General features: G+C 49.4%; 1 protein-coding gene across 1 annotated transcript; it reads right to left on the bottom strand.

The window, feature by feature from the left end:
* Nucleotides 1–331: 331 nt before the first annotated feature.
* Nucleotides 332–9,333, bottom strand: LOC149341920 (uncharacterized). Its single transcript, XM_089542037.1, has 2 exons — nt 7,724–9,333; nt 332–590 (listed from the first exon to the last, which is right to left on the bottom strand). The coding sequence occupies exons 1-2, from the start codon at nt 9,316–9,318 to the stop codon at nt 332–334; spliced, it is 1,854 nt and encodes a 617-aa protein (XP_089398163.1). The 5' UTR covers nt 9,319–9,333.
* Between the last annotated feature and the right edge of the window lie 10,462 nt (nt 9,334–19,795).

Below are 19,795 nucleotides of genomic sequence, written 5' to 3'. Positions count from 1 at the left end.
CCGTGCTGTACTTTGAGCTAATTTTGAAGGCTTGTTTCAAAACGAGATAGATAACTGCACAGATTCTCATCGTCACCAAATTAAGCAAAAATGACCCGGAGGAGTGTACTAAGTAAAAAATGCAGCCTGTAAATTTTGCCAGACTTTCGGATACATCCTGTGTTCATGTCGAATGGCACCCAAAACGCCTTCAGCCACGATTAAGTATGTAACGGAGCAAAAAAAAATCTATACAAAATGAACAGAAACACGCAAATGAACTAAGAAAATATCGGAAGGTTGAAGGCTACGTAAGAAAAAGTGGCGGGGTGCAGCACTGGCAAGCACGGCATCAGGCGCACTGGTTGGACGCCACCATTGGGGCGCCCTTGGCGCTGCAGCCGAACGCCGCGGCGAATTCGGGCATGTGCCGCAGCGGCACATTGCACCGGTCGCGCCGCGAAGTGTTTCCGCTGGGAGCGCCGTCATCGTCAACGCCGCAATGGCGGAGGCAGAAGCCGACGAAAAACGCCTGCTCGTCCGAACGCACGTGCGGCACGGTGGGCGTCGCACTCCTGCTCTTGCCGTCCTTCTTCCACTCCTCCCACGTCCTGCGAATCGAGGGAAGCGGCACTTTTAGCTGAGCGGTTTACGTTCCGCTCCGTTCCCGGTTCCTAGCGCAGCGCGACAAAAATACCTTTAGCGCAGCGTCTCCAACGCCCGTCCTAGCTGAACGCTGTGCTGCCCCATATATTGGTCAAAAGTGCAGTTACCCTGAAACGAATAGGACTTGCACTTGATTTTAGTAGGTTAGAACTGCTAAATAAAGATAGATTTCCTGTTGCCAGTACGTTGCTTAAAAAGAGGGGGGAGCATTGTGTCTAATAGTAAGGATGCTGTACTGGAAACAACGGTCTGCCACTTCACTGGCAAACTCAGGCCGACGCCCCACGCCAGTAAACAAGCTCTTTTGGCGCGCGTTTCGTACACTGTAGCTGCTGCAGCGTGAGTGCGTACAACCATAATTCGCGAGTCACGACCGCAAATTGGCTTCACCACCACCGTGTGGTTGGAATGATCCCGAAGAGCTTTCTGCGGGACCCTCTACTCATGTCACAGCTGAAATGATCCGAAATAGAAGATTTGCTGTGCCTTGAGGTAATTCTGGCAGCGGTGGCGTAGAGGTACAGGATTCGCCTCGCGTGCAAGGGGACCGGGACTCGAATCCCGATGGCACGCAATTCTCCACCGGGCTTAAAAAAAGAAAAAACCTCGTGTGTCGATGCAATCGCATAATCAGGCCTGGGGTACAGCCTGACCTCGGTTACCAGAACCGACAACGCACTCCCTCATCAGAACAGGATTTGGCCACCCTGGTTTACCACTTGGCCACAACCTCCTATATGAACAAGCCAATTAACCCTCGGCCCTAGTCCCCAGCGGCTGGCCAAGGAGGTGGTCAGACCTGTGACGCAGCGGATGGTGCTAAGAATCTCTGGCTCCAGACAGGCCGTCATTCGAAACTGAAACTAACAACGTTTAACGCTAGAACCTTTTTCGTGCTTCTACGTTTTCTCAAGATGGATCCATCCCAACTGGCCCAAACTTCGGTGCTTATCCAGTGAGGCTAGTCTAGCAGTGCTGAACTGGAGGCTATTAAACGAGATGTCATAAGGCTTAGTAAGGTTAACAGAAAAGATGGAGCATATTGAGTGTTAAAGGACGGGCACGTACTATGCTATCATGGATTATTGGACAGACGAGAACTAGGTGTGGGATTCATCATCGATCAGGATATCTGATCGATGATCATATATTACAGTGATTGATTTCAAACAATATTTTTATTGGCTACAAAACATTCGAGCCAAGTGTACGGCGGCTTGCTTTCGGTGCTTACAGAAAACCAACGTCTTGGCCCCTGTAGAAAATAAGAAGAGTGCCTTAACCTGCGCTGTCTTCGGGTAAAGAATTGAAATACCCAAAGGGATGAAAAAAGAGATACCACAGTTGAAAGCAAGGAGGGCACCTTGAAATGCTTTGCTGTCAACATGCAGGCATGTCATGCTATCGCTGGTTAAAAGGCACGCCGTCAAAGGCTGCTCCTTCTGAAAGAAATATTAGGAAAAAAATAAGTGCATGAGAGGAATTACACCTCTAAGCTTGAAGTATGACGTGCTTAAAGGGACCCTGAAAAGCTCTTTGCCAAGGTTAGCAAAAGCCCACGAGAGATCGGCATTCCATCACTTGTCGCCGCACCGCAAAAATTGTTAAGCGAACTCCATCAACACCGAAGATATCGCCGATTAAAAATGATGTTCCTCCTCTCCCCCACATACCACCCTCAACTCATACACGCGGGGCTCGCTCCGAAAAAAAAAAAAGAAAAGACGGGCCGATGCTCCGCCCATGCATACGTCAGGCAATGGCGCTCTGCTTGTTTACTTCCGGTGGTCGCAGACACATGTGCGAAAGTGAGTGAGATTCACTGCGGTGCGCTGTTGCGAACGGCGTCGCAACGTCCGATCGCAGCTCGTCGCCTGCGTGCAACTTGCTAGATGTCAACGACGAGCCGCGCGCGGCAGACGCAACGACGGGAAGCGGGAGCGAAAGCGAGCACGGAGAGCGGCAGCGTCGTGATGACGTACAGCGCGCTCCTCAGGGCGCTCGGGGCCGAGCCACACCGGGCCGGCCTGCCAGCCTTGACGCCGGCCGCCGGCGAGTGAAAAACGCGCTAGTATTGTTTGTCACTTTTATAGCAAGCCCTGGGATAGATGCATGTCAAAAATGCATCATTTCTGACGGTCGTTGGCCAATACCGAGCTGATCGTACTACAAGTGATGAATGCGATACTAGCAAATTTTATCCCATAGCCGCTTTGGCGCTTCGCCTGCCGCCTGCTAGCTCCGTTGCTGAAGGCGTCGTGGAAATCGAATATATATTCTATTATGGGACGAGTTCGCAGTAAAGCGATGTGAAGAGTAGGCCTTTTGATATAGCGCAAGCGACTTCCGAAGCGCCGTCAGCGATGCGAAACCATTAGGCCTAGCGACGACTAGGGCAGCCTGGGACCAGCGCGCAGTTCGTCGCCCGGCGTTGCCGCAATCGGTGTCGTTGCCGAAAGATCCACTTTTTAACAGACATGTTGTCGTTGCTCGAATCTAGAAAGCATCATCTCTGGTAGAATGGCTGTTTTGTATTTCCTTGTGCGAATGTCAAGTACGCCGAGCATGCCGGCCGGCCGACCGGCCTGGATCAGGTCTGCCGGCGTCATAAAAAATGAGCTAAAGAGTGTTCTTGACGTAAATAATAAACCTTAGGCCAAGAAATGTGAAAAATGTGTCATTTTTGAGGATCGCTGACCAATACTGAGCTGCTGGTAAAGGTAACAACTGTGATACGAGCAAATTTCTGGCCACAACCGCCTTGCAGCTGCCGCTGGCCTGACGTTGGGGTCCGGCTCGCCTGGCGCCCGCTCGCTTCGCGGCTGAAGGCGTCGCGGAAAGTGACCATACTATTACTTTATTGTGAGATGATGCTGTTGACTGTAAAGCGATGTGTAGAGTAAGCCTTTTATTATAGCTCAGGCGACTTCCGAAGCGCCGGCCGCTGCCTCTTCGACGCGAAACGAGCTATAGGCCTAGCGACGACCACGACAGCCAGGCAGCAGCAGAGCTCGTCGCTCGGAGAGCCCGCGAGCGGTGCCGTTGCCAAAGCTCCCAACATAAGCAGGCATGCTTTGTCGCTGCTCGAGTATAGCTGGCAGTCTTTCTGATGACGATCGGTGCCGCGCCGTCCAAGTTTTCGCACATCTGTCTCCTGATTGCTGCTCGAACAGCATGGATCCGGAGCTCGAAGCGCGGCTGCGTGCAGCCACCGCTGAGATGGGCTTCGAGCCTTTCAGTACACGCCATACTGAGACCCACAGGGCGACGACAGCAGCGATATATATAATTCTAGTACACTATAGCAGCGACTCGTCGGCGCAGCTAGGAAACTCGCTAAGGCGGGCGCCGAGATTTGACGAAAACACATGCTTATGTGAGCAGACGGATTTCCTTCTTTACCGGAAGTACCACATTAATTTCAAGAAATGCGCTGGGTTCTTACCTCTGTATACGTATGTTTTTAAAAAATAATAAGCAATCAATAAAATAATATTTCAAGGAGCATCAGTGCTCAGTTTCAAATGAAATGTTGCAAAAATTGCGCGTGACGTCAATGGGCAGAGCCAATGAGAAGGGTCGCCCAGTCCATGGCCAAGGCTGCCCAGTTTACGTCAAGTGGTAGGGGCGGGTAAAAACGCGCGGTGAGGTGTCGCCCTAATCGGCTGTGAGCGGCAAGTTTGAAAAATTGTTTGTAAATTATTGGTTCCACGCGCAGCTTTCTGAATCAGATTAGAATACTCGCAGAGACCACCTCTACAGAGTTGTTGAAATAAAATATGATTGAAGAAACCATTTCAGGGTCCCTTTAAAGTGTAGAAGTCAAGTTCACAAAGCAGTTCAGAGTGCACTTTTCAATAAAGTAGGTATTTCTGAAGTTTAAACGTTTTTAATGACAAAGAATTAGCTAGTAGAAATTATTAGGTAATCAACTAGCTAATATATATCTGTACCCTCTCGGATGACAGCGGCTAAACGCGGTTTTCAGGAAATCACAAATTCCAGAGAGCCGCTTTCGTAAACGTTAAGGCAACACGGCGAGTGGAAAGCAACGTCGATAGGGAACATTTTTCCCACAAAACGTAAAAAATAAAATGGTCTTACTGAGGCACTTGCGCATTCGCGCTGCCTTTGGCTGCGTTCCTTCATAGAAAGAGGCATTGCGATATAATCTTCTTTTTCACTTGTCACAAGGTTCATCATGCTTTCCAGGCACCATATCAGAGCCAATTATTGAAATCAGAATATGCTAACAAAAGACAGCGCTTTGCATACACGCAGTGGAAGCTTACGTGCAAATTCCTTGATGGGAGAACTCCAAGCCACGCTTTTTAAGGCGTCGTCATTCTGTAGGCATGGTCAAAGGCAGAGCAAGGGTAACGAACATAGCAGGCACTGTCAGGAATAGAAAGCTACCACCAGATCCACCCTCGCCGCCACCTGTCTTCTGTTATGCTTTGCCCTCACATTCGTGGCCAGGGTTCAAAAGAAAACATTCGACACAGGTATATCTGGCTGGGAAAGGAATTTAATTGAAAAAATTAAATTTAAAAACAAAAAAAAAACGCGAAAAAACACGACGTTTTGGAACTTTGGAACCACCTTGGTTCTTTCACCAAATGTGACTGCGAGCGAGTCACAGCTTGCCTTTTTTAAGCCTTCGGTTAGTCATCCGCCGGGCCATTGGTCGTAGACAGTTGATGTAAGATGGAGGTAGAACATTGCCCTGCGTCTGCTGAATACGCCATGACTCAAGTAAGAGCCTTCTGCGCGGCTCAGTGTCCAGCACAATAGTTCCCTCGAAGTCAGTCTTGTCAACGCACGCTTCGTTCCTTGTTCATTTGTTTGACATCCGCTTTGTGCTTCTTCAATTTTCCGGGGAAGTGCTTGGTTTCGCCAATGTACTACGTCCAGCTCGAGCAGGGGACCTTGTATACTGGCGTATGCTTTATTCTTTTTCTTTCGCTGCCTTTCTGGCATCAGCAGTCTGAACCGGAACGCTTGCCTTCACCAATTACACATAATGGAATGTGTTCGGAAACTGCGCGCGATGAGGAAACTTCTTTTCACATTTTTCAAAAGCGAAAAGCTTACAAGATATCAGATTTTGGAACTAGATGCCTAAAGATCCAGAAAGGCAGCGCTCAGTATGGTTTCCACCTCATGTCCGCTGCCGAAAATCGCGGCTACGTTAAGACGCCACCAACTCGGAAAATGTAACAATTTAGGCCACCTGCTTCAGCCCTAAGGCGACGCTATGTCCTGTGCTATGACTGAAAAGAATAAAATCGCTTGCATAGTTTGCATAACAAGGACCTCTAACACATAACACAGGAAAGGAAGCAACCGATTTAGGGCAGGCAGTGTTTTGTTCTCAGCACTGTTCGTAATAACATGACAAAAATTCACGGACCCAAAGGTTGTGCATTTTCACCTGCTTATACACCTGCTTGTATTGCCTGTACAACTTTTCCATATTCATGGGGCGTGAATGCATGGAGAAAATTTGGTCCCTAGGAAAACTGACCATATTTCCAGTTGTACATATCAACGCAAGCAGCAATGACTGTAGTGACACTTTTTTTAGCCGCATGCAACAACAAATTTCACAGATACTTAATGACAGCTGTGTGAGTTGGCTTCTCCGGACGACGATGAATCCTTTTGTCTCGGCGCACCCGGGGTTCACAGCAAGTCTTCGCACACTGAAAAGGGAGCGGCGTTAAGTGCATGCGCGTCTGTGGCATCAAAGGAGAGTTTAATACTGCTTACCACTATACACGATGATGACAATCCGGTCTTTTGTATTCTTGCAATACAGTGAAAGAACGAGGGGCCGTCGGTGTCGAGAAAACTGATGCGTCACACACACACCCCCATGTCGGCGCGGCGAAACGGCAGCAGCCAACACTTGTATGCTGCGTAGACAATGAATGACCAGCCGCTGCTTCTGCACGTATTGCTGGCTTGAGTGAGACGTTCATTGCAGCATGCTGCTGCTAAGGTCGATGATGCCCACTTATGTCACGACAAGCGCGCGCTAAGTAGCGAGCAGCAGGCTGGCGGCTACGAGGAGGTCGACGCGTCATAAACCGCCATGTTGGCTCGGCTGAGCAAGGCTGGAAAGCATCTCGCGGACTGCCGTCGCAGGTGATGCAACACCAAGCGTTGTCAGAACGCAGTGGGGGCTTCACAGGCACTGTATGTGCAGCACATTGCTGCTCAAGGCTGCGGTGATCCGGTGTCTTGTAACATGACAAACGCGCGTGAAGCAGCAAAAGCGGAGGCGAGCAGCGAGCAGGCAGCGACGAGGGAGCCGACATCGTCAGCTGCAAGTGCAGCGAACCGGCAGCTGCCACTAGGCAGCGAGCAGACACTAAGGAGTGTCCGGAGGGCCTAAAGGAGTATTGAAGCCGACATACTCCTACTTGGAAAAGTAGTAAAATCATGTGAATGCTTTATTTTAGTCCTCGATTTCGCGACAGCAGTAAACTAAGGAGGGTTTCCTCATTTTTACTGCTTACAGCACGTCGCACATTTTTCGATAAGGAGTTTAAAAGCGGACAGTAACCATTTATACTCATATTTGGGCTAATTTGTGTTTACAGGACTACGCCTACCACATAGCGCTGCTGTCTCTATGATTCGATGGGCCAGGGTTGAGGAGACCTATTCGACTTCAGTCTCGACACAGGTGTGACAGCTTCACTATCGTTACCAAATCGGCGCTTAATACCTATCAAAATGGCCTTACACTCCTCGAAACAAGAGGAATGTGATCACTTTCTTCTTTAAGGCATAGTGGGCCTCTGCCACATCGCATCATTTATACTCCAGTGTGTACCAAACCAGAGCAACTGGTTGTAAGCCAAAACGATTGCTGTGGTTTAACCAGTTCTTTTGCGAACTTTAAAATTGCGACGTGGAAGCCAAGAATGAACTTGGTCATCAGAATCCTTTTCTCATCGCCCCTACACCAAGCCAAACCGCCGTCAGTAAATGGAGCCTGAAAAATTCCGCGATGGGCTTCATGCTATTGCTAAAAACAAAATGAAAAGGCGAGGCAAGGGGGACTCACTTGTACGCAACCCTGGCGCCGATGAGACGGGTGAGCAGGTCGAGCGCCTCCTTCACGCCGGCCTTGTCCGCTGGCACGCGGCTCAGGCAGTCCAGCGCTTTCATGTAAGCGTTGAGGTCATCCCGAGGGTAGGACAGCTTCGCTGTAACACCGGACAGGCTCTCGGGCATGGCGGCCCGCGCTAGCGCTTCGGCCACGTACGTGCCGAAGTGGCCGAAGTTGAATGCCGAGGGATTGGAGCTGACGTTGAAGGGCGGAAGGAGGAGGCTCGGAAGCACGCGCAGGACGTCTTCGGAAGCGTCGTAGTCGACACGAGCGTTGAGATCCAAGCTGTAGGAGTTGGCGGGCCGCATGTCCTGCTGCATGATCGCCTCTGCCTCGAGCAACGAACGAACCCTCCAGGCGTTCATCACCCAGCCCGTGAAGTCGCTGGCCTCAAACCTCAGGTCTTCAAACTTGGAGCGGATGTATGAGATGTCGCTGTAGCCAGGATCACGGCCCGAGATGATGGTGGTTGTCGACAGTGCTTTCTGCAGCATGCTTCGGGTTTTACGCTCCATACTGGAGTAAGGATGCACTTCGGGAAATTTCCCTATAAGGGACGGGAACAAGTCTGATGGAATGACTTTTCTTTTCTCTAGCAGAAACGAGCGGAAGAATCCGAACTCGGTGAGGGACGGCAACAGCATCAAAGACAAGTCGGCGCAGCGCACCATGCGGTACCGATGCGCAACAGTCGGAGATATGTCGTATATGTCGGTGATGGCGTTAGTGGACGTTATCAGGATGCTTTCGGCCACGACAAAGCGGACCGTGTAAATGAATTCGTCTGGTCCTACCGCATATAAGTACGTCGTCAGGTACTTGAGAGCCAGGCCGTCGGTCGTGAACACCTGGCTGTCTTGGTCGAAGCCGTGTATGGAAGCTTCGCGTACTGCCGCCAAAAACAACTCGACCGACATGCCGACGAGAAGTTCGCCGATGCGCTTGGCCTTCACGAGCTGCGGCAATTTGTCGTTCAGGCTGACGTCCTTAAGCGCGCTACGCGCTCCGCGCAGGGTAGTTACGATGCCCTGGGACACCTCCAGCGCAGACTCCCAGGAAGGCGCGCGCGAGACATACTGGATGATGTCCTGCACTGTCCTCCTCCTGAAATCCCCTTTGGGCATTTCGACCTTGAGGCGGAGGGTGTTGCGCTGCTCGGTGAACGTGTTGCGCGCTACGCCGGTGCTGATGAAGACGGGGGATCCGCGCTCCAGTGACAACGCCAGCAGGAAACTGAGCCTGGAGCCTACGTCTGTCTTGTTGGGCACTTTCCTCCACAGGTCCGCCATTTCGTCGTCATTTCTCAGAAGGGAGGCTAGGTATTCCTCATCGTGCTTGTACTCGGCCATGCACGAGCGGTACGCAACGAGTGGGTGGTGCTCGACGCTGGAACGTTTGTCGCGCTGAATTTCATTGATCATGGTGCGAAACGAGCGTTTGACTCGCTTTGCGAAGGCATCCATGTAACTTACGGAAGTCGGGTAGGCCGACTCAAAGTTGGCGCATACGAATTGGAAAAGATCTTCGCAAGGATCAGCTTCTGCCTCCATGGTGAGCAGCAGTTCTTGATTGAGGTTGAGGCAGCGAGTGTCGTAGCAGGCGACGTAGTGTTTATGAATGTAGGAGGGTGTGTAAAACACGCCAATTATGCTGACTAAGGTGGCCAGCGCCGTCAGTGCTACGGAAGACAATGAAAAGAGGCCTTGGAGCTCCGGGCGTTTCTCTCCAGTGCAAATGACACCTGGGTAAACAAAAAAAAGTTGCTATAAAACGTGCTTTTAACAGGAATTATTTTGTGCTTGACTCTGGCAATGTTAGGGCGCAAGATTTATCTTGGCAAATTACGGCATTAAAAAGCGTACAACTTGCGAAGAACAGCGATGTAGGGAACAAAAGGAATGTGAAAATGCTATGAGAAAATTGGCCGCCTTTAGTATTTCTTGCCGCTAGTTAAACAGCTAGACCAGAACGCCTCACGTTAATGTCGAAAGCAGGGACGGCGAGTATCATTTGGTCGCCATGTCGAGCTTGGCTCAGCCCCTTCAAGCGACCACGCCTAAGTACTTCTCGCTGGTGAGAATGCACGAAACTGAAGCGATTGATTCGCAGAAAAATTCTACAGTGCGAGAATGAACCAAGAAATCACAATTTAACGCTTAAGTGCTTTGGGACAAAAAATTTTAGGATGATTAAAACGACAGAACTTAAGATCGAGCAATGCCTGAAAGCAAGAGTATCAACACCCTAAACAGACCGTATTATTCGGGGTGGGCACCCCCCTTATGGATGACACATATTTAAGCTTCAGTTCTTAAAGTAACATTTTCTACCCTAGGAGTTTACTCTAAAATCTGAGAGAAACGTGAGCACAGAATGTTAAGCTATAGCCAATTCGTATCACCGCATCTGGGCATTGTGCAACTGTTAAGGCAATTTATGATTTCTTCAGCCACAAGAAAGGTCCATGCTAAGCACGAAAACAAGAATATACACATCAACGATGTTACAAAGACGTGTAAAAGACCAGATGACAGAGAAGCGTAGACTGCATGAAAAAAAAAATATCAGTACGTGTTTAACACTCTAAATATTCTAAGACGAAGACGACGTAGAAAAAACCTCTTTTCGAAGCTTCACTGATCGAAGGGACATGCAGATTAAGGCATGCTGTAATTTACCTCAAAATGTTCAGAAAAAAATGCAATGAACAAAGTGAACAAAGTGGGAGGTTCTCTGTCAAAGTACCAAAATAATAGATGATTGAATGCAGTTAGGTTTGTTAGAGTTCCAGAAATGCATTGCTGTTCTCATGTTTTATCCATTTGATTACATAATAAATTTCCGTAGAAGACGTTACGGCGAGTTATATCAATAACCACCAAGCCGGATTACTTTTGCCTTAGCGGCAAGTTGACTAGAAACTGAATTCACCGCGAAAATATCGCAGCAAATATTTTGGCAGTAGTTCGGATGCGGAAAGCACGCGTTTCGCGTGTTTAATGAAGATTAGAAGCTAAGCAGCAAAAAAATCTCCATCATGCGCTTTTATGCTCTTTACCCTATTAACTGGAATAGAACCTACCATAAAAATTCAGGGGGTCACTTTGTTGACCTAAAGTGCGGTGAGGCGAAAGCCTTAAAGGGAGACTGAAGCACTTTTTCTGAAAATCGGGCTGGCAGCGGCATCCTATAGTTTTTCATGCTGTATACTGGAATATCGCATCCAAATAAGGCAAAAACAAGCGCGAATTGCCTTTTTTAGCCGAAATATGCGGCCTGTGCCGCGGGGCACGCCGCGCGGCGCGCCGCCGCCCGTGATTGGTCAAGAGAGGTCGTGACGTCATTTTGAGGACTGGAGAAGCTGCCGATGGGGATCCGGCGCTGCGTTGAGGGCAGATCGCAGCTTTCCGTGTCGTTGTAAAAGCGAATACGGCGACTATTTTTTTTTTACTGACCACCGAAGAAAAGGATACTACAGTTTGCTCATTCCACGTATCGCCTGAAACCAAAAAAGACACAAGCAAAAAATTCTATGCCTAGCACAAGCATACGCCAGCGTCAAAGACGCGATACAGACCATGCGTAAAAGGTGCCAGCACAACATCGGCTCGTATGCTCGGAAAGGAAGGGGTGCGAACAATACTCAAGTCAATTACCACCACCGGACGCCTCCTGGCTCGCCCGGAAGAGTGTCATCCTAAAGAAAAGGCCCAAAGCACTGTGTAAATCTTGTTCTCAGTACCCGGCGTTGCAGGTTGGGGCAAGAAAGTATTTCAAGTGAACGATGAAGGAGCACAAAGTTGGTGTCAAAATTAGCGAAGCGCAGTGGCCAAGCACTGCGAGGCATGTGACCACAAGATAGTGACGCAATCATGGTGCGCTAGAAACCAAGCCAAATACGCGCACAAATACACGCTTCACTCCTGGCGCGTTCAGCAGATGCCAGAAAATATTAATCGCTGCCTCGGAAACGTTCGCCCTTCCTAGATTTGCAGTTTAGGTTCAGTGAAGTAGTTGCTAACTATATGTGTGTTTAAAAGCCAAGCTAGCTGCAACTCGCCCGCTGCCACAACTTGATGAAGAAACCGAGTAAGGTTGCGGTGTTTTTTTGCAAAAACTCGGTTGGCATTCATTTCTGTCATAAATTTGCATCCGAAATCAACGTCGAACGCTTTCATTTTAATTTCTTAGCTAGAATTAAACGAGATGCCGCATATGAAGAGCTTCGATGCTTGCTTGCTTTGCTTTATTGTGCTTTGCTCTGCTTGCTTGCTTGCTTGCTTGCTTGCTTGCTTGCTTGCTTGCTTGCTTGCTTGCTTGCTTGCTTGCTTGCTTGCTTGCTTGCTTGCTTGCTTGCTTGCTTGCTTGCTTGCTTGCTTGCTTGCTTGCTTGCTTGCTTGCTTGCTTGCTTGCTTGCTTGCTTGCTTGCTTGCTTGCTTGCTTGCTTGCTTGCTTGCTTGCTTGCTTGCTTGCTTGCTTGCTTGCTTGCTTGCTTGCTTGCTTGCTTGCTTGCTTGCTTGCTTGCTTGCTTGCTTGCTTGCTTGCTTGCTTGCTTGCTTGCTTGCTTGCTTGCTTGCTTGCTTGCTTGCTTGCTTGCTTGCTTGCTTGCTTGCTTGCTTGCTTGCTTGCTTGCTTGCTTGCTTGCTTGCTTGCTTGCTTGCTTGCTTGCTTGCTTGCTTGCTTGCTTGCTTGCTTGCTTGCTTGCTTGCTTGCTTGCTTGCTTGCTTGCTTGCTTGCTTGCTTGCTTGCTTGCTTGCTTGCTTGCTTGCTTGCTTGCTTGCTTGCTTGCTTGCTTGCTTGCTTGCTTGCTTGCTTGCTTGCTTGCTTGCTTGCTTGCTTGCTTGCTTGCTTGCTTGCTTGCTTGCTTGCTTGCTTGCTTGCTTGCTTGCTTGCTTGCTTGCTTGCTTGCTTGCTTGCTTGCTTGCTTGCTTGCTTGCTTGCTTGCTTGCTTGCTTGCTTGCTTGCTTGCTTGCTTGCTTGCTTGCTTGCTTGCTTGCTTGCTTGCTTGCTTGCTTGCTTGCTTGCTTGCTTGCTTGCTTGCTTGCTTGCTTGCTTGCTTGCTTGCTTGCTTGCTTGCTTGCTTGCTTGCTTGCTTGCTTGCTTGCTTGCTTGCTTGCTTGCTTGCTTGCTTGCTTGCTTGCTTGCTTGCTTGCTTGCTTGCTTGCTTGCTTGCTTGCTTGCTTGCTTGCTTGCTTGCTTGCTTGCTTGCTTGCTTGCTTGCTTGCTTGCTTGCTTGCTTGCTTGCTTGCTTGCTTGCTTGCTTGCTTGCTTGCTTGCTTGCTTGCTTGCTTGCTTGCTTGCTTGCTTGCTTGCTTGCTTGCTTGCTTGCTTGCTTGCTTGCTTGCTTGCTTGCTTGCTTGCTTGCTTGCTTGCTTGCTTGCTTGCTTGCTTGCTTGCTTGCTTGCTTGCTTGCTTGCTTGCTTGCTTGCTTGCTTGCTTGCTTGCTTGCTTGCTTGCTTGCTTGCTTGCTTGCTTGCTTGCTTGCTTGCTTGCTTGCTTGCTTGCTTGCTTGGACACGTCGAACCGAGTGTAAAATCACTAACCGAGCCTTGCTGAGCACGTCTCAGGTGGTCTGGCCGCACCTAAGCTGAGGAGAGCGACACATGCTTAAGCCTCTATAAGGTTTCTTCAGGGGCTAAGTGAGCATGTTTCTACTTTTAAAAGAGGCTCTTCTTCGGAATGGTGACACGCTTGTTATGCGCGAGGAAATCGATGGAACTGTGTCATGGTTCAGCCGCGCCTTTTCGACAGAAATCTCCAGAGATCACACTAGGACAAGCTCTGCCTGTAGCCGCTTTTACGAAAGTGTTTCGAGTACCCCTGCTAGACGGCTGTTTCGAATGCCTTCCAACCGAATGTCATTCGACTCGACTGCCGAACTTACGCTGCTACACGAAGTTTTTCGATGGCATTCGGTTCAGATGACATTCGAGTCGACGGAGCTCGGCGAAGACATTCCAGATTTTGGAATGCCTTCGAAACGCGAACACAGCCTGAACCGACCAATAGCACTCGCCGCCGCCGTCGCTTCGCCCCGCCCACAGCCGCGCGACTGCTTTCGGGTCCGTGGCTGTTCATTTCGATACCTGCTTCTCGCTTTTTTCCTGCTGTTTGTTTAGCAAATAGCTCGTGTTCTGTCTTAGTGAGTGGTTGTAGATAATAGTACACCAATGAACATTTACCGCGAGTGCATGAAATTTCCCCAGGAGTGCGCCGATGAGGACGACTGCACTCACATGCTGCTGTTTACATTGCTGCGTATGAACAGCTTGTGCTCGTTTGCAAGACGTAAAACGAAATATGCGTTTTAGTTCTATTTAATAATCCCTTCTCTTCTGTACCGGTTGTACCCGTGCTTGTTTACGCAGTGCGACAATCTGTGAGAAGCGCCGACGCGATCGCTCTCCTGAGAAACACTTGACAGCCGGGTTGTTGACATCGCGTAGGACCGGCGCTTCTCGCTAATTTTCCCGGCTTCCTCCGACATGCCCAGTACTTTATTTTAAACTACTTTATCCAGAAGTATATTTGGTGACCGTTCGCTTGAACTGAAACGGCCTAACTTGTTACCCACAAGCTAGCGACGGCGACGACTGCTGCTGGCCGTAAAGCACAGCTCGGCAGCCTGAGTCACACCGCCGCTTCCCGTTCATCGTATGCGCGTCCTGCGATGTAAGCAATAGTTGATTTCATGCCACTGTTGTCAAAACTACACTCGTTGACCATTTGCATTCGCTAAAACTTGTGAATTTGTTCTTCACAACCACCGCAATAACCGATCCAACCCTGCGGACTCGCTAGGCCTAGTCGTCGCGGAAGGAAACGGAGTCGTCGTCGACCGAAATTAATTTGGCAAGTGGTTATCGCTAGCGAGTGTCCAAGTGTGCACATGTAGAATATAGCCGTTCGTTTCGCTTATTTCCAATACGGATAATGTATAAGCGCGCATGTATTCGCACCGTCACCACATCAGTGTGTTTTCGCTCAGCCGTCGAACTACCGAGGGCATGCAGGCTGACCGTCCGCCGATCGGATTCGTCGGTGTCGTGTAGCCAAAAAACTTGTCCCGCTACAATCATATTACAGTGAACTAGACAGTTCACTATAATCCCATGCTGCTGTTCACCGTGCTATTACCGTTGTCGGACTAGTGGATCGTCGTCGTCGTTGTACACTGAAAACGAGCTGAGAATTTCGAATGTGTTTGGAAAGTGTCGTGTAGCACCGCGGGAGTCCGTCGAGTTCGAATTCTATTCCAAGTCTCGACTGCCATTCGACTCAGATGTCATTCGAAAGTGCCCGTGTAGCACAGGTTAGTCGGCTTGAATTCTTCGTCACAGCAGCGAGCGGTTGCGCTGCGAGCTTGTGGTCTTGCGGAAAACAGTGGAAGACGACACTGTCGCGGCCGTAGTTGTTCGTGGACACGAACGCAGAGTAGTACCTGTTGAATCTGATTCTCATGGTCGGCTGACACGCTTTGTACGTCGCAACGCACGCAGTACGAGGAACAACGCATGCAGCACGAGAAACAACGCGCGCTGAAAGCGCGCTCGGGTGCGCCGAAGCATCCCCGGCTCCTCAACATGACGTCACGCTGGCCGACATGGACGAGGTTTCCCTCTCCGCTGTTCCCCTCTCCTGGGCTCGCGCGGGGAGCGGGAAATTTAAACATCGCGTTTTTAATTGGTGATTGCGCCACTGTTTTAGCCAAAATCGAAAAAATAATTTCACAGACGTGATCAGCAATGACACTACTTCAAAACACTAGAAGGTTAGCTGATTCGAAAACCGCCTCAGTATCCCTTTAAGCGCAATGTTGCTGCTTGTGTCACTCATGTGTGGTTAAGATGTTAAGCTTCGCCTCGAAGAGTGGAACGTGACAGCGTCTTACAAGTAACAAGTGAAGGCGGGCTAGTTGGTGGTTGATAATGGTTGATAAGAGTTCCAGAAATGCATTGCTGTTCTCATGTTTTATCCATTTGATTACATAATAAATTTCCGTAGAAGACGTTACGGCGAGTTATATCACTAACCACCAAGCCGGATTACTTTTGCCTTAGCGGCAAGTTGACTAGAAACTGAATTCACCGCGAAAATATCGCAGCAAATATTTTGGCAGTAGTTCGGATGCGGAAAGCACGCGTTTCGCGTGTTTAATGAAGATTAGAAGCTAAGCAGCAAAAAAATCTCCATCATGTGACAGCGTCTTACAAGTAACAAGTGAAGGCGGGCTAGTTGGTGGTTGATAATGGAGTACATATTGCAACCGCGCAAAACGACGCAGGACGAAGAGAGGAAAGCACAGGACAAGACGCGTCTTGTCCTGTGCTTTCCTCTCTTCGTCCTGCGTCGTTTTGCGCGGTTGCAATATGCACTCCATTAGCGTCTTACAACGCTGCCAGGGAGTCGACAGACGCCATCGCCCATTTGGCTCTACGCCTTGCTTGTCGATAAATTGGTTATTGAGGAAAGGGAATGGGAATGTATCTGTCTCGCATATCTTGGGGGACACCTGAACCTCGCCGTTACAGGTAGGGACGAAGATGGGAGTGAACGAACACACCGTATTCACTAGGCGCGCCTTTGTTCATGCCAAAGCATCGGGCTGGCGTGGCGGAGTGGTAGCGTCCTCGTCTCGCACTCGGGAGACCCTGGTTCGATTCCCCAGCTCGGCCTTATTTATTTATCTGGTCTGACTAGAAATTAGGCTAATTGGTTAATTAACTAATTAACTAAACTCAGTCCCACTTACTTGGAGCATCACTATAGCATTCCTTTAATTGGTTGCATGGTTATTAGCCAAAGTACAATTATCCCAGTTGGAAATTCGCGCACTGCGACGTCACGACCATTTCGACCAATTGAAAAGCGTGACATTTCTGTCGACAACTCCTGCTTACAACGATGAGGCATTAATCTAAGCGCGTGGGTGCTTAGAGCAACCTTATCTTCATGACTCTAACACCTGCAGGGCACACATATACCTCAAGGCAAAGACCCACATGCCCATCAGTGCCTATGCCCTCAAGTACACTCTTCGACAGAAGTATCCTGGCAGAACTGTTTGCTTCTCACTTATTCCCCCGTCAGGCTCTAAACCTGTGCAACGTAAGGAGAACCCTTGGCCTCAGGTTTCAAGACTCCTTTATCTACAAAGTGAGAAGAAAATTATGCGTAATGGTCACTTTTGGCAAAGACTCAGTGCTGTGGCCCACATGCAGGCACCATTGTCCGGGTAGGCGGAGCAGCAGGACCTACTAGGAGAGTTGCGCCGCCTATACTGCTCTGAAATATACAGCATTGGTTTTAAAGGAAGACCGAGCCGAAGTGCACGTTATGGATCACGGCGCTGTGGTTGACTCTCGGTACAGCGAAGCGAAGAGGAAAGAACTGTCTGATCTGAGCGCATGCACGGAGAAGGTAGGACGACTTACGAGCCGCCGTGGTGCTCATTGCTGCGGACGGAAGCTCCTGGGCTGCTCGACCTGCGGCTCCGTGCAAGCAGAACGTCGCGAGATAGCGCGCGCTCTCGGAATTTCTTCTTTCTCACAGCGTGAAAGAAGGGCTGGTCTGTTTTGAAACTAACTGGTACGTTTTGTCGAGATTGTCGGTGTAAAGCAGAATTTGTTCTGTCACTGCTGAAGTGACTCCTTTGCCGCAAAACAAGACGGTCATATTTACGTGCGAAATCCTCTCAACGTAACCTGAGGTGACGACAAAGTATCGTAATTTGTTTATTGATTGATTCAGTACCGGGCCACGCATTGTTGCTACACTGCCAACCGACGAAGAAAAAGAAGGCACAGACAGATTCTCTTGCTAATAGATGGCACTTATTTTACTACAACAACATATCCAAAGCTTCCGCATTTAAAAGATCTTTCAGTAATTTTCATGTATTGAATTCTCTGATCTTGTCTACCGTTGTGTTTTTTTTATTTTTTCTTTCCTCGTTAATTAATCTCTGACTTACTACCCAAAGCACAATCATTAGCTTGCCATCAGTTTACGCCCGCCGCTGTGGTTGAGTGGTCAGGGCGCTCGGCTACTGATCCGCAGTACCCGGGTTCGATACCGACCACGGCGGCCGCGTTTCGATGGAGGCGAAACGCAAAAGGCGCCCGTGTGCTGTGCGATGTCAGTGCACGTTAAAGATCCCCGGGCGGTCGAAATTATTCCGGAGCCCTCCACTATGGCACCTCTTTCTTCCTTTCTTCTTTCACTGCCTCCTTTATCCCTTAACTTACGGCGCGGTTGAGATGCCCACCGATATGTGAGACAGATATTGCGCCATTTCATTTCCCCAAAAAGCAATTTTCATTTTCATTTTTCTTCTTTTTGCCCCCTCACTGAACCGTGGCCAATCGTGGTTTGGTTTGGTTTGGTTTATGGAGTTTAACGTTTCAAAGCGACTCAGGCTATGAGAGACGCCGTAGTGAAGGGCTCCGGAAATTTCGACCACCTGGGGTTCTTTAACGTGCACTGACGTCGCGCAGGGTCTGTGCCATATCACTAAGGCAACAGCCACAAACTGGCTCCTACTGTGTGCCATTCCTTCAAATGAAACGAATACAACAACGGCAATCTGGCCCTGCTCTTCTGCCTGCTTGTTTATCCCTGGTGAGGCTTTTCCAAGAACGGGAGTTTTGGCAAGGTTTCAGGCTAGCTTTGTAGGTACATCCAATGTGACTTTGCCTTTGCTGTCTATTGAGGCATGTCTCTGACTGAGAGGTGTTCATCTCCGGATGCAGCCTTTTCCAGAGCCCTTAGGATGCAGCGCAATGCGGTGCCTTCGAACTACGCGCCACACCAGATTGCGGAGGTGCCACTTTGGGCAGTACCAAAACCATCTATACGGACAACAATCCCAGGGATAACAAAGAAGACGCACATTCCAACAGTCGGACTGAAACAGCTGGCGCTGTCATACATTACATCTATGTATACTAACACCCAGCATGTTTTCGTGGACGGATCCGTGACGACCACTTCTTCAGCTGCAGCGGTGATAGTGCCAGGAAATGCCTCATGTCACCGTTTCAGGCTCATGCACAAAACGTCCTCTACGGCAACCGAATTGGCAGCCATACGAGAAGCCGTCCTTTATATTGGTCACCAGCCAGCGCAGCAATGGACTATATTCTGCGACTCGAGATCGGCATTGCAGGTCGTACAAACTTATCTAAAACCAAGGGCATGCGAGCAGCTGGTTCAACAAATTGTGGTTTTGTTAGCCGAAGCTTTCCACCGCGGCCATATCATAAAGTTTCAATGGATACCGAGCCATTGCGGCATAGCGGGAAACGAGCGTGCTGACGCCGAGGCTCGGATGGCACATAGTGATGGTGCTTTCATTGAGATAGCCTTTTCTAGATCAGACATTGGAGCCTTGTTGGCGCATTTAATGCAAGCGGCAATGCAGTCGCACTGGCATGATTCGAGTCATCAACAGGACCGCGTCTGTAAGCTTGACGCTGGCTCACGATTACATTTGCCATCTATGGTGGTGCGACGTCATGGGACTTTACTCCACCGGCTACGGCTTGGCGTTGCCTACACCAAACACTATCTTCACAAGATCGGCATCGAAAGTAACCCAAATTGCGCACAGTGCCACACTCCAGAGACTATTGGACACCTTCTTTGCGAGTGCCCGAACTATACTGCTGAAAGAACAACATTGTAGGCGACCGTGAAACGACTGGACTCTCGCCCTCTCTCTGAGGAAACTCTTCTGGGCGCCAGGACGAGACGTTCTGATTGGTGCCGTGTGACAAAGGCCCTGCTCAACTTTTTGTGTGAAACAGGCCTGGATACTCGTCTGTGACCGCCTGTGCACAACCTACATGGTTAATGACATGTGTCGGTGTTTGTATTGCTGACACCAGTTTTATGAGTTTTATGTGCGTCTACTCACCGCGATGCGAGTGCCAGCCAGTGTGGTGTGTGTGGTGTGTGTGTGTGTAGACATCACCCGAGAAACTCATTGTATTATGCCATCATCAGCCTTCATTCGCACTTTCCTTT

This window comes from Amblyomma mixtum, chromosome 5 (genome assembly GCF_055824585.1).
Source record: "Amblyomma mixtum isolate Tamu chromosome 5, ASM5582458v1, whole genome shotgun sequence".
NCBI classification, from domain to species: Eukaryota; Metazoa; Arthropoda; class Arachnida; order Ixodida; family Ixodidae; genus Amblyomma; species Amblyomma mixtum.
The sequence above is the reverse complement of the archived record's forward strand: the minus strand, read 5'-3'. Positions and strand labels throughout refer to the sequence as shown.